Genomic DNA, 13576 nt, shown 5'->3' with positions numbered 1-13576 from the left:
TAATCCAGGGTCTGACAGTGAACCGTCCTTGGAGAAAGTAATTTCCCCCTCTCTGTGCTTCAGTTTACCGCTTCCTCCATCACTGAGATGCATCCACCGCTGAGTTGGGGCACGGCAGCTGTTTGTCAGCCACACAGCATACTTCTGACAGGGAGCCAGGTGCGGAGGGACAGAAGGGTCCCTGGAGGGGGGTGGGACCAGGAAAGCAGGGCCGTTCCCTAGCTTGCACCGCGATGCTCCCGAAGGCCTGACCCTCGTGGGACACTGATGGTGTGTGGACCGGCCACTGGAAGTGATACAAGAGTTTATAGCTTACACCGCTGCCAGCTCAGGGAGTCGGTCCCTAAGCTCCAGGGCTTTAGGGCAAGCACAGAGATGGAGGCGACAGGGTTCCCCGCACTGGCTCTCTCCCCGGGGGCCTGTGCCAGGAGGGAGCGCTCACCGGCTCTCCTCGGGGATGTGCAAGGCCATCATGACCAGGGGGTTGCCGCACTCCACCATCCAGCCATGCGGTCGCTGATGCGGGCTGTCTCCACGGCCAGGAACTCGTTGGGCACGCGGCTCCAGGTCACCGGCGTCAGCATCTGGATGACGAGGCGTGGCGGGCACTGCGGCTCGGGTTCTTCCGCTCGCTGTGGAACATGGCGGCCGAGAGGGGCATGATGTTCTGCCAGGGGCAGAGAGAGGCCGAGAATCAGCGTCTGAGCTGGGAGAGAACCCAGGAGTCCTGGCTCCCAGACCCCCCCAGCTCTAACTCACCTGACCCCACTCCCCTCCCAAAGCCAGAATAGAACCCAGGAGTCCAAGACCCAATCCCTTGTTCTGACCTACTAGTCCCCGCACAGAACAGGCAAAGTGACTGCGCTTAAATCTCAAAGCAAATCCCTTCCAGACACTCATTGGCACCACCCGCCCAGCTGTGCCGGGGGGCAGGGCGGAGGACCCTCGATGTGCCGGGGGGCAGGGGCAGGGCAGGTTGGAGACAGCCCAGCTGTGCCGGAGGGTGGGGGCGAGGGACCCCAGGGCCGCCCCTACCTTCATCTTGCCCAGCTCGAACTGGAAGACATTCTGGCTCGTGGGAAGGACGAAGACGGCCGGGAAGAGCTTGGTGTTCGGCTCCACCTGGCCCAAACACAGGGAGTGAGACACGGCCCGGAGCCAGCGGGTCCCCGGGGCCTGTCCCCTCTAAGGGGCACCGGCTCCCAGCCGGGCCAGGGCGCGGACCGGCTGGCCGTGGGCACGGGGGGGACCCCGGCCGTGCCCCGGGGGGCGGCTCACCTGGTAGAAGGTGTTGATCTCCTTGCCGTTGGCCGTGAAGGTCATGAGCCCCGTGGCCAGTCCACCAGGCAGCCGAGCACCAGGTCCACGGTGCTGACCCGGGTCTGCTGCGCGCTGCTCACGAACTCCCCGCCCCACACCAGGTAGCAGTTGCTGCGCTTGATGCTGTCAGCGGAGGGGTGGGCCCAGGGGTAATTCACCCCTCTCCCCCGCCCCGCAGCACCTACTCCCCACCCCCACGCGCCCTCCCCGGCTGGGCCCCTTGTCCCCCTGCCCCCCAAACTCCCCTGCCCAGAGCCCCGGGGCCCCTCCTGCCATGTGTCTGCAGGGCTCCAGGGCCGTGGCCCCTGCACCCCACAGCCTCCAACCCCACAACCCCACCCTATGACCCCATGGCCTCCTGCCCCACATCCCCCATGGCGTCCACGGCCTCCTCTACCACGGTCTCCTGTCCCATGGCCCCCACCCCACAACGCCATGGCCTTCTGACTGATATCCCGCATGGCCTCCCGTCCCACAACCCATGGCCCTGCCCCACATCCCCCATGGCCCTGCCCCATGGTCTCCTGCCCCACGTCCCCCATGGTCTCCTGCCCCACGACTCCCAGCCACGTCCCCTGCCCCATGGCCTCCTACCCTTACGCCTGTGGGCCTTTCATCTCTCTGGCCCATGAACTCCACCCTGTGACCTCTGGCCCTTCTGCCCCATGGCCTCCCATGCCAGGGCCTTTTACCCCACATCCCCGTGTGTGACGAAGCGAGACTGAATATTGTGGGGGTGCCTCAGTTTCCCCTAGGCAGTTCTTAAGTATCTAGGTGTGGGGTAAGGGTGTATGATCATTGCAGAGCCCTAGAGGGCAGGTGTGTGCAGGGTCTGGACACAGACAATGGCCGACACCCTGTTTCCTGGCCACGGATGGCCTGGGCCCTTTCCCCCTGCAAGGTGAGAGCTAAAGGGTTGGAGAACAAACGAATCCGGTGACCTCCTAGTTTCAGTTTGGGGCTGGCTGGGACATGGAGTGAAGGGCAGACGTGGTTGTCTGGCTCCCTGCCCCCCAAAATGGACCCAGCTGAGGGGTCCTGTTCTCTGCACCTGCAAGCTCTGGTTTTAGACCATGTTCCTGTCGTCTAATAAACCTCTGTTTTACTGGCTGGCTGAGAGTCCCGTCTGACTGCAGAGTTGGGGTGCAGGACCCTCTGGCTTCCCCAGGAGCCCCGCCTGAGCGGACTCGCTGTGGGAAGCGCCCGGAGGGGCAGAGGAGGCTGAATGCTCCGAGGTCAGACCCAGGAAGGTGGAGCCGGGTGAGCTGTGTGTCCTGCAGACAGGCTGCTCCCAGGAAGGCGACTGCCCCAGAGTCCTGCCTGGCTTCATGGGGAGCAGTTCCAGAGCATCGCCCGGGGACTCCGTGACACCCCCCCTCCTTGGCACCCACCCAGCCCTCGCCAGTTCAAGGCCCCAGAGGGCTGGCTGCCCCCTGCTCCCCAGTGTGCCCCCCCCAGCCCCACGGTGCTCTGCAGCGGAGGCTGGCCACGGCCGGCGCCCCTCACCTGTCGTGGATGTGGCCCTGGTCGTCGCCCATGGTGACGGTGACGGTGCGCACCTTGCTCAGGTCGAAGGTCATGTCATGCTGATGGTAGTCGGGGGTGACCCAGCCCACCCAGACGCAGGTGGGCTCCTGGCCCGCGAAGATCGCACTGAGTGGTAGTACTGGGGGGGGGGCAGGGGAGGGGGCCGTCAGCCCGGCTGGCACCAACCCCACAGCCCGAGAGAGGAGAGTCCATGCCCGCACCCCGCAGGACAGCGCCCCCTAGCGCTGCATCGGGGTCAGCACGGACAGGGGAGAGCGCTCCCTGCTGAGCCCCCCCCAGCAACACAGCGCCCCCTACTGCTGCATCGGGGTCAGCATGGACAGGGGAGAGCGCTCCCTGCTGAGCCCCCCCCCAGCAACACAGCGCCCCCTACTGCTGCATCGGGGTCAGCACGGACAGGGGAGAGCGCTCCCTGCTGAGCCCCCCCCCAGCAACACAGCGCCCCCTAGCACTGCATTGGGGTCAGCATGGACAGGGGAGAGCACCCCAGCTTAGCCCCCCCCCCCCCCAGCAACACAGCGCCCCCTAGCACTGCATTGGGGTCAGCACGGACAGGGGAGAGCGCCCCCTGCTGAGCCCCCCGCTCCCGGCAGCACGGCGCCCCCTAGCACTGTATCAGGGTCAGCACGGACAGGGGAGAGCGCCCCCTGCTGAGCCCCCCGCTCCCGGCAAGCACGGTGCCCCCTAGCACTGTATCAGGGTCAGCACGGACAGGGGAGAGCGCCCCCTGCTGAGCCTCCCGCCCCCCGACAGCACGGCGCCCCCTAGCACTGTATCAGGGTCAGCACGGACAGGGGAGAGCGCCCCCTGCTGAGCCTCCCGCCCCCCGACAACACGGCGCCCCCTAGCACTGTATCAGGGTCAGCACGGACAGGGGAGAGCGCCCCCTGCTGAGCCCCCGCTCCCGGCAGCACGGTGCCCCCTAGCACTGTATCAGGGTCAGCACGGACAGGGGAGAGCGCCCCCTGCTGAGCCCCCCGCTCCCGGCAGCACGGTGCCCCCTAGCACTGTATCAGGGTCAGCACGGACAGGGGAGAGCGCCCCCTGCTGAGCCCCCCGCTCCCGGCAGCACGGTGCCCCTAGCGCCGCCCCGGGCGGCGTGGCCAGCAGCCCCCGCGCGGCCCGGTACCGTGGTGGTGTTCATGATGATCTCGGGGTCGTCCCGGTCGTCGGGCACCACGTCTTCCTCCAGGCGCTGCACGGAGGGCACCGCCGGGGGCGCGGCGTTGAACGTGGCCTTCTTCGCCTTGAACAGGAAGCTGGGGGTGGACGAAGACGGGGGGAGCCGGCGGTGAGTGCTCACCCCCCTGAGACCGGCCAGCCCGGCCCAGCCAGGGAAAGAGCCTGTGTCCAGCGTGGGGCAGGCGGGCGCCGCGGGAGGCCCAGTCACTGGGAACTGGGGGGATGGGCTCCGCTCGTTAGAGACCTGGGGGGATGGGCTCCGCTCATTAGAGACTTCCAATTCAGGTCAGAGGGGAACGGCCCCGTGCCCCATTCCCTGCCCCTCTGGTCCCTGTCCTGGGCTGGATCGGAGCCAGCGCCCCCTGGAGGGGAAAGGCCCCATATCCCATTCCCCGCCCCCCGTCTCCTAGAGGCTCTCACCCTCTCTTGATCTTGCTCTTCTCCGACGCCGCATCCTTCTCGTTCTCCGTCCTGGGGGGCTCCTTGGGGCTGGGCAGGGGCCCCCCCTGCTTCTCCTTCTCGGCCTCCTCAGCCTCCTTACGCCCGGCGACTTCCGGAGCACCTCGAACTCGGAGTCGAGGTCCACGTCCTTGACGTCCTCCTCGGGGATGGTGAGGGCGCGGGTGAGGGGCATGGCCCCCGCCGTGCATTTGAACTTCTCGTGGAACTCCACGGGCATGCTGAGCCGCAGGAAGAGCAGCTCGCTCACCGCGTTCTGCGAGCCGAAGGTCCGGTGCGTCAGCTTCAGGCAGGGAGGGTTGTCCACCGTGCCGTCGATGCGCGACACCTGGCCCCAGGGGGAGCGGAGGAGTCAGGAGGGGACGGCCTGGGTCAGGGATGCTGAGACGGAGCGGGGAAGCGCTGGGGTGTTTTTAACCAGGCCAGGGCGTGCCTCAGTTTTCCCGACAGGTTGCATTGTTACCCAGGGTGGGGAGGAGGACATTGCGGCGAAGAGATCCAGGCGTGGCTCAGCTGGGACGGGGCTGGCCCAAGTGAGGAACGGCAGGAGACAAGGGCAAACCCAATGCCCGGGACACTGGCACCTTGCCAGCCCCGGCACAGCGGGAGCTGGATTTCCCCCCCTTGCTGGGCACAGTGCCCAAAGGGAGAGGGTGGGAGCGCTCCCCTGGGAACTGACTCAGGAAGGGACAGGCAGGCAGTGCCTAACCCGCCGGTCTCTGTGCCACCCTCAGGACCTCCTGAGCCAGGGGGATGCTAAACCCCGCCTGGGTGCAGCTGCATGTCCGGGCTGGGTGCACGGGGCCCCGTAGAACGGTCGGGTCTCCCCCAGGGGCCGGCTCAGCTGGGCCCAGTGGGCAGAGCCGCCAAGGGGAGCAGGCTGGCTGGAGCTGGGGCGGGGGGGTGGGGGGGGATGTGGCCTGCCCTGGGGGAAGGTGGGACCCCTCGGGGGTCTGGCCCACAGAAGATTCCTTCAAGAGCCTGCTCCGAAGCTGGGGCCATGGCCCCGACCTGCAGATCTGGGACAGATGGTGCAGAGTTGGGGCTGGTTTGGAACGGGGGGGCAGGACTCCCAGAGCAGCCCCAAACCTGGCCCCCAACAGGTCTCAAAAGAGAGGGGCTCCCCAGAGTGGGGCCCATGCTGTAGCCAGGGAGCCCTTGGTGCCAGCTGACACTGGGGGGCAACAGGGGAGCACTGGCGTTCACAGCAGATATCGGCAATACGGTTTGCCGACGGGCAGCCCGTGAGGTCTGCACACCCACGGGTCCTACTGAAGGAGATAGCAGGCGCCCGGCTTCCCGGCGGCTCCCCCCTCCCCATGGGGCTCTGGGCCAAACCCCCGGCGGCTCCCCCATCGCACTGGGCACTGGGCCGAGCCCCCTGGCAGCTCCCCCATCACACTGGGCTCCGCCCCAAACCTCCCCTCGGCGGCTCCCGCATTGCACGGGGCTGAGCCCCCTGGCAGCTCCCCCATCGCACTGGGCACTGGGCCAAGCCCCCCGGCAGCTCCCCCCTCCCCACGGGGCTCCGGGCCAAACCCCCAGCGGCTCCCCCATCGCACTGGGCCGAGCCCCCTGGCAGCTCCCCCATCACACTGGGCTCCGGGCCAAACCCCCGGCAGCTCCCCCCTCCCCACGGGGCTCCGGGCCAAACCTCCCCTCGGCGGCTCCCCCATTGCACGGGGCTGAGCCCCCTGGCAGCTCCCCCATTGCACTGGGCACCGGGCCAAGCCCCCCGGCGGCTCCCCCCTCCCCACGAGGCTCTGGGCCGAGCCCCCCCACGGCTGGCCCTCACCTCGTAGTGGGGGTGCTCGGGGGGGATGGGGGAGAACTGCGGCAGGCCTCTTGCTGAACCACATGCTGATGTCGCGCTTCATGTTGATGGCGAAGGGCTCGAAGCCCTCCTGCAGCCCGCAGATAGGGAAGTACCGCAGGCTGCTGACCTCCTGGCCCAGGTTCAGCCGCCCGACCTGGGCCAGGCCCAGGCTACACACCGGGAGGAAGCCTGCAAGACAGGGCGGGGCCCAGCAGGGTCAGCACGGCCTAGCACGCCCCCCCACACGGACAGCACTCCCCCCCTCCGACAAGGTCGGCATGTCCCCCCACACAGGGGGAAGGAGGATGCAGAGAGGGGACATCAGACATGTCAGTGTCCACGCCAGGAACAAACCCCAGCCACCCTGGCACTCAGTCCTCGCTTCCCACTCATCCACTATCCCCCGCTCCCCTCCCAGAGGCAGGGACAGAACCCAGGCATCCTGGCTCCCAGCCCCCCTGCTCTAACCACTATCCCCCGCTCCCTCCAGAGGCAGGGACAGAACCCAGGAGTCCTGGCTCCCAGCCCCCCCACTCTAACCACTAGCCCCCGCTCCCCTCCCAGAGCCAGGGACAGAACCCAGGAGTCCTGGCTCCAAGCCCCCCTGCTCTAACCACTAGTCCCCGCTCCCCTCCCAGAGGCAGGGAGAACCCAGGCGTCCGGGCAGCCAGCCCCTCACCTTCTCCGATCTCGATGTCCTTGAAGGCCAGCTCGGAGCCCGAGTCGCTGATCAGCATCTCCCCGTTGAGCGTGAACATGATGTGGTTCTCGGTCAGGTCGATCATGCAGCCGACCACGTCGCCCGGCTGCCAGGAGCGGCCGAAGGGCTCGCTGCCGACATGCCAGCGCTGGCCCTGGCGTGGGAGGGTGGGGTCAGCAGCTGGGAAAGGCACCGGATCCAGGCTGGTGGCATGGGGAGCAATGGCCAGGGGTGGGCGGGAGGCGTTGGCCCAGCACAGCCAGAGGGTAACGCACCAAAGGGCAGGACCCAAGTGCGGGACGGGACGCCAAGCTAGATGGGCCCATGGGGGGACCCAGCCCAGAGTGGCAGGGAAGGGGGGATACGGGGCTAGGCAGGCCATTGGTTTGATCCAGGTGGCGGGGGGACAACGGGCTGGGGGGCCCGGTGGGTGACCCGAGGGGCGGGCGGATACCAGGCTAGGGGAGCCCATTGCGGGGGGGAGCCCAGTCCCTCCTCCACTCACCCGGTGGCCGTTGAAGACGTAGGCGAGGTCGTCGGCCCCCAGCTCCACGTCGGGGCGCACGTCCGGCCGGGCCCAGCCCACGCGCATCTCGCCCGTGGTCACCGCCTCGAACTCGAAGTACCATCTCCCGGCCCGCACGGCGTAACACTGCTCCGCCCGGAACACCCGCACCCGCTCCGAGCGCGCCGTGGGCACCCCCTGGGCCGCTGCGGGGCGAGGCCAGGGTCACCCCGCGCCCCAAGGACTGCCTGCCCCCAGCCCCCCATCCCCTATCCCGCCCTCACACATCGCTCTCCTCCCCCGCACCTCACCACCCCCACACCTGCCCTCCCTACCAGCCTGTACCCCACCACCACTCAACCACCCTCCCTATGGGGGGGAAGGGGCCCCAGGGGAGCAGAGGGGACAAGAGGAGCCGGGGGGAGGGCAGGAGTGGGGAAGAGGAAGGGGCTACAGGGAAGGAGAGGAGGGTGCCCCTGGAGAGGGCAGGAGGGGGCCCCAGGGGGCGATGAGATGGGGGGCAGGAGGGGGCCTCAGGGGGAGCAGAGGGGAGAAGGGGCAGCCTAGGAGAGGTCCGGAGGAGGGGTCCCAGGGGAGGGCAGCAGGAGGGGCCCCGGAGGGAGGAGAGAAGGAGGGGCCCTGGGGGAGGGCAGGAGGGGTCCAGAGGAGGGGCCCCAGGGGGAGGAGAGAAGGAGGGGCCCAGACGCAGGGGCCTGGGGGAGGACAGGAGGGGCCCCGGGGGAGGGGAGAAGGTGGGGCCCAGAGGCAGGGGCTCAGGGGAGGACAGGAGGGGCCCCGGAGGGAGGAGAGAAGGAGGGGCCCCGGGGGAGGGCAGGAGGGGCCTGGGGAGGGGCCCTGGAGGGAGGAGAGAAGGAGGGCCCCGGGGGAGGGCAGGAGGGGCCCCGGGGAGGGGCCCCGGAGGGAGGAGAGGGGGAGGGGCCCTGGGGGAGGGGCCCTGGAAGGAGGAGAGAAGGAGGGGCCCCGGGGGAGGCAGGAGGGGCCTGGGGGAGGGGCCCCGGAGGGAGGAAAGAAGGAGGGGCCCCGGGGGAGGGGCCCCGGAGGGAGGAGAGGGGGAGGGGCCCCGGGGGAGGGGCCCTGGAAGGAGGAGAGAAGGAGGGGCCCCGGGGGAGGGGCCCTGGAAGGAGGAGAGAAGGAGGGGCCCCGGAGGGAGGAGAGAAGGAGGGGCCTGGGGGAGGGGCCCCGGAGGGAGGAGAGAAGGAGGGGCCCCGGGGGAGGGGCCCCAGAAGGAGGAGAGAAGGAGGGGCCCCGGGGGAGGGCAGGAGGGGCCTGGGGGAGGGGCCCCGGGGAGGGGCCCCGGAGGGAGGAGAGGGGGAGGGGCCCGGGGGAGGGGCCCCGGAGGGAGGAGAGAAGGAGGGGCCCCGGGGGAGGGCAGGAGGGGCCCGGGGGAGGGGCCCCGGAGGGAGGAGAGGGGGAGGGGCCCGGGGGAGGGGCCCCGGAGGGAGGAGAGAAGGAGGGGCCCCGGGGGAGGGCAGGAGGGGCCCGGGGGAGGGGCCCCGGAGGGAGGAGAGGGGGAGGGGCCCAGGGGGAGGGGCCCCGGAGGGAGGAGAGAAGGAGGGGCCCCCGTGGGGAGGGGCCCTGGAAGGAGGAGAGAAGGAGGGGCCCCGGGGGAGGGCAGGAGGGGCCCGGGGGAGGGGCCCCGGAGGGAGGAGAGAAGGAGGGGCCCGGAGGCAGGGGCCCCGGGGGCACTCACAGGTCTCCTGGTCGGGGGGGCTCGATGTTGTAGCCGTAGCCGATCAGCGTGCGCACGGCCTCGCACAGGCTGTTGCGATTCGTCTTCTTGGTCCGTTCGTCCAGCAGGTTGTAGGGCACCAGGCGCGGGTTGCGCTTGTTCTTGATGTCCTGGTGACACGCACACGCGCCACGGACACGCCACGGTCACGCGCCACGGTCACGCGCCACGGACACGCGCCACGGTCACGCGCCACGGACACGCGCCACGGACACGCGCCACGGACACGCGCCACGGACACGCGCGGGACGGGGGGAAACCAAGAGGAGCTGCTCTCGAGCCAGTCCAAACCCAGCCCATTGCCCGGGCCCGGCTGGGAGGGGCTGTTCTGGCCGCTGGCTGCTGCCCTTCCCGCTGCGGATCTCAGGTCGCTCCCACCCCCACCCCCACACACCCCCCTTGCGAGGCAGGGATGGACCGTGGCCCTGGGTCACTGATGGGGAACGAGGCAGAGTCAGGGGGAGAACCCAGGAGTCCTGGCTCCCAGCCCCCTGCTCCAACCCCCAGCCCCCACTCCCCTCACAGAGCCAGGGACAGAACCCAGGCGTCCTGGCTCCCGGCCGCCCCCCGGTCTAACCACTGGATGCAATGCCTGGTTCCTTCACGAAACAGAAGACAGCACGGGAGCGGGAGCCCTGCCCTGCTTGGCACAGTGCCGAATCCGACGCCCGCTCACCCTGGCACAGAGCGGGCGCTACTGGTCCCCCAGCCCCCCATACCCTGGTCCCCCAACAGTCCCCTCCCCCGGCCCCGGCCCCAGCCCCCTACCTGCACGATGCTGTAGGTCCAGCCCTGGCTCACACGGTCCCGGGCCCACACGTTGTGGCCGTGTCTCGGCCAGCTTGTCCACCAGCGTGTTCTGGGCCGGGGTCAGCTTTGACGTGGGCCAGGTCCAGCGGGGCCGGCTTGTAGCCATTGGACATCATGTACCTGCCAGGGGAGGGGCTTTGCGCTAGGACCTGCCAATCAACCTCCATCTCCCGCCTCCCCCACCCAGCCCAGCCCAGCGAGCCTGGAGTCCCCACCCCCTGTGATGAAGTGGGAATCTTCCATTGTGTGTGCCTCGGTTTCCCCTAAGTGGTGCCTGGTTAAGGAGGCAGTGAGCAGAGACCCAGAGATCCGGGTGCCGCCTAAGCCTGGGGCCCATGGAGAGTCCCAGAAGACACTGGCCACTCCAACTGCCCCGTCATTTGGCACCTAGACCCCCTAGACCTAGACAAAGGCCTGAGGGGGCCAGCTGGGGTTGTTAAGTGGGGGGCGGCTGGAGGCAGGGGAGAGGCACCTGGACTGGGACTCAGGGGGGCTGCCCCGAGGGCGACGTCCCTGGGCTGGTGGAGCCTCAGACGGCTCCGTGGGGGTCACGTCCCCCCCAGGACTCCCCCTCACCCCCGGACCACCCACGTTTTGGGCAGCTTGGTCTTCTTGAGGTTCTCCTCAGCCTTCTCGTCGGCCATGCCCACGTGACAGCCCAGAGCCAGCAGTGTCCTGCGGGGGGATAGTAATGGGGGTGGGGTGGGGGGGGGGAGGTCAGCTCCCCGACAGAGCCTCCGGCCCTGCCGCCTGCCCCCAAGAGACAAGCCCGCCACCCCCGAGACGAGCTCCCCACGCATCCCCCCACCCCCAAGAGACGAGTCCCGCACCCCTTCCCTCCGCTGCCACGCCCCAAGAGATGAGACCCCCACCCCGAGATGAGCCCCCACTGCATCCCCCCACCCACATGAGATGAGTCCCACACCCCTTTCCTCCGCTGCCAGCCCCCTAAGAGACGAGACCCCACTCCCAGCCACCACCCCGAGATGAGTCCCCCCTCCTTCCACTGCCACCCTCCAAGAGATGAGACCCCCACCCCGAGACGAGCCCCCACTTCATCCCCCACCCACGAGACGAGTCCCACACCCCTTTCCTCCGCTGCCAGCCCCCCAAGAGATGACCCCCCCACCCCATCCCCCACCCCCAAGAGACGAGGACCCCCCCAAGAAATGAGTCCCCCCTCCCTCCACTGCCACCCCCCGAGAGATGAGTCCCCCACCCATCCCCCACCCCCAAGTGACTAGCTCCCCCACCCATCCCCCACCCCCAAGAGACGAGCCCTCTCCCCCATCCCCCTGCTCAGCCACCGCCACCCCCTCTCCCCCATCCCAGTCCTCCCCCCATCCCTGCTGGACCTCCCTCACCCACCCCCTCGTGTGGAGAGGGGTCTCATGCCCCCACGTCCTCAGCCCTGCCAGCTCCTCCTTAGGCCCCGCGGCTCCCCGCCCTCCCCCATGCTTCCGAGTCGTCCCCCCCCGACGTTACCCCCCATCTCCCCCGCACCACTCACTTCAGGGTCTCCCCCGACATCTGCAGGTTGTAATTTCTCTCCGGCTCGGGCAGGCTGTGGAAATCCAGCAGGCAGGGGTGCAGCCTCTTGTTGTCGTCCCGGATCTGACGGGGGGCGGGGGGGGGGGGTCAGCGACCCACTGACACCCCGACCCGAGTCCCTCCCAACCCCCGTTCAGCCAGCACCAGCAGTGGGTTCTGGGAAAGGGGCTGGGTGGGGCTGGCAGGCACAGGCTGAGCTGGGGAGATCTGGGGGGCAGGGGCTGGGGCCAGGCTGGGTGACTCTGGGGGTACGGGCTGGGAGTTCTGGGGACACGGGCTGGGCTGGGCGGTTCTGGGGGGCAGGGGCTGGGCGGTTCTGTGGGGTAGAGGTGCCCACCCCCTCACGCCCGGGGGCACCTGCCAGTCACAGGGGGGAGAGGTTGGAGCAGGGGCAGAGGCGTCCCCAGTGGGAAGCAGTAGGGATGGATGGGGGGGGTAGGCAGGGGCCTGTGGGGGGGTACTGGGGGCACTCACGGGCCTATAGAGACAGGAGGTGACTGGGGAGCACTCAGGGGCCCATGTCTGGGCTCGGTGGAGGCCCGTAGGGAGATAGAGGGGGGTACTCACGGACCCACAGGGGACACACATGGTCCTATAGGGATGGAGGGAGGGCTGTGAGGCACTCGCAGCCCTGTAGAGAGCTATGGGGGGGCACTTGCGGGCCCATAGGGGGCATACAGCGGGCATTTGCAGGCCTGTACGGGGTATGGGGGCACTCGCGGGCCTGTAGGGAGCTATGGGGGGGCATTTGCGGTCCCACAGCAGGATGTGGGTGGCACTTGCAGGCCGATAGGTGGTTATGGGGGGCACTCGCGGGCCTGTATGGGGGTACAGTGGGGCACTCACAGGCCCCTGGGGGTACAGTAGGACACTCACGGGCCCGTAGGTCCAGCCCTGCTCGATCCGGGTCAGCGCCCACAGCTCGTGGATATTCTCCGCCAGCTTCTCACGGATCCTCTCCAGGTGTGGGGGGAGGACGATCTGCAGGGACAGCGGTTAGACGGGCCCCCCAGCCTGGGCAGCCCTGCCTTGGGGGACACCCCCGAGCGGGTCCCGCCCTCCCCGCGGGGGCTCCTGACGAGGGCGGGGGGTCAGCGCCTGGGGGCAATGTGCACTGGGCGGCTGCCCACAGCCCTGGGGCCAGGCTGGACCCATCGTCCCCGCACCTTCCCCCCAAACCCCACGGGTTGGGGTAGGTTGAGCGCCCCCCCCACACCCCCCTTGGGACAGGTTGGGTCCCTCCTCCCGACCCCCACCCCAGACCAGGTGGGGGTCTCTCCCCCCAAGTCCCTCCAAAGCCAGGCAGGGTCCCTCCCCGAACACCCTCACCCGCCCCGGAGCCAGGCGGGGCCCCTCGCCCCAGGCCAGGGCTCTGGGGGGCACTACCTGCTGGGTGTCCACGGGGCAGGGGGTGAAGGCCGTGTGGGACAGGGACTGGGTGGGCCCCAGCAGGCTGCGGACCTTCCCCGCGTCCTGCCTGTACTCCTTGATGGGCTCCAGCCGCATCCTCTCGCGGGGCAGCAGGGCCTCGAAGCAGGGCGCGTAGCCCGGGGGGGGCAGGAACTTGAAGTCGCCGTGGCGGCCCCCCAGGAGAAAGCGGACCCTGTGGGGGGATGGTGAAGGCTGGACCCCTCCCCCACAGCCCCCCTCTCTGGATTCCCCCTCCCTGCTGGCCCCCTTCCCTCACCAATTCTCCCACCCTGCCCCCCCACAACCGCCTTCTCCTCCCCCGCAGCCCCCCCTCCCTGGATTTCCCCTCCCTGCTGAACCCCTCCCCTGCTCCTCCCTCCCCCCTTTAACCCCCACAACCACCTTCTCCCCCACAGCCCCCCTCCCTGGATTTCCCCCCCGCTGACCTCCACCCTCTTCTGCCCCCCCACCAATTCTCCCACCCCCCACAACCGCCCTCTCCTCCCCCAACCCCATCAGCTCCCT

General features: G+C 69.3%; 1 protein-coding gene across 1 annotated transcript in view; it reads right to left on the bottom strand.

Moving 5' to 3' along the window:
- Positions 1 to 438: 438 nt before the first annotated feature.
- Positions 439 to 13576, bottom strand: part of RYR1 (ryanodine receptor 1) — a 38415-nt gene continuing 25277 nt past the window's right edge. Inside the window, 24 exon segments of the mRNA XM_077840750.1 lie at positions 439 to 512; positions 515 to 616; positions 619 to 667; positions 1036 to 1122; positions 1279 to 1337; positions 1340 to 1443; positions 2827 to 2968; positions 2971 to 2986; positions 3998 to 4127; positions 4471 to 4600; positions 4603 to 4837; positions 6305 to 6352; positions 6354 to 6514; positions 7005 to 7179; positions 7531 to 7736; positions 9242 to 9260; positions 9262 to 9390; positions 10049 to 10111; positions 10113 to 10157; positions 10159 to 10210; positions 10682 to 10765; positions 11601 to 11704; positions 12518 to 12622; positions 13028 to 13244. Of these exon segments, the coding sequence (XP_077696876.1) occupies positions 439 to 512; positions 515 to 616; positions 619 to 667; positions 1036 to 1122; positions 1279 to 1337; positions 1340 to 1443; positions 2827 to 2968; positions 2971 to 2986; positions 3998 to 4127; positions 4471 to 4600; positions 4603 to 4837; positions 6305 to 6352; positions 6354 to 6514; positions 7005 to 7179; positions 7531 to 7736; positions 9242 to 9260; positions 9262 to 9390; positions 10049 to 10111; positions 10113 to 10157; positions 10159 to 10210; positions 10682 to 10765; positions 11601 to 11704; positions 12518 to 12622; positions 13028 to 13244 (2536 nt within the window).

The sequence above is a fragment of the Eretmochelys imbricata genome, chromosome 23 (genome assembly GCF_965152235.1).
Source record: "Eretmochelys imbricata isolate rEreImb1 chromosome 23, rEreImb1.hap1, whole genome shotgun sequence".
NCBI classification, from domain to species: Eukaryota; Metazoa; Chordata; order Testudines; family Cheloniidae; genus Eretmochelys; species Eretmochelys imbricata.
Note: the sequence above shows the minus strand (reverse complement) of the source record. Positions and strands in the feature narration are given on the sequence as shown.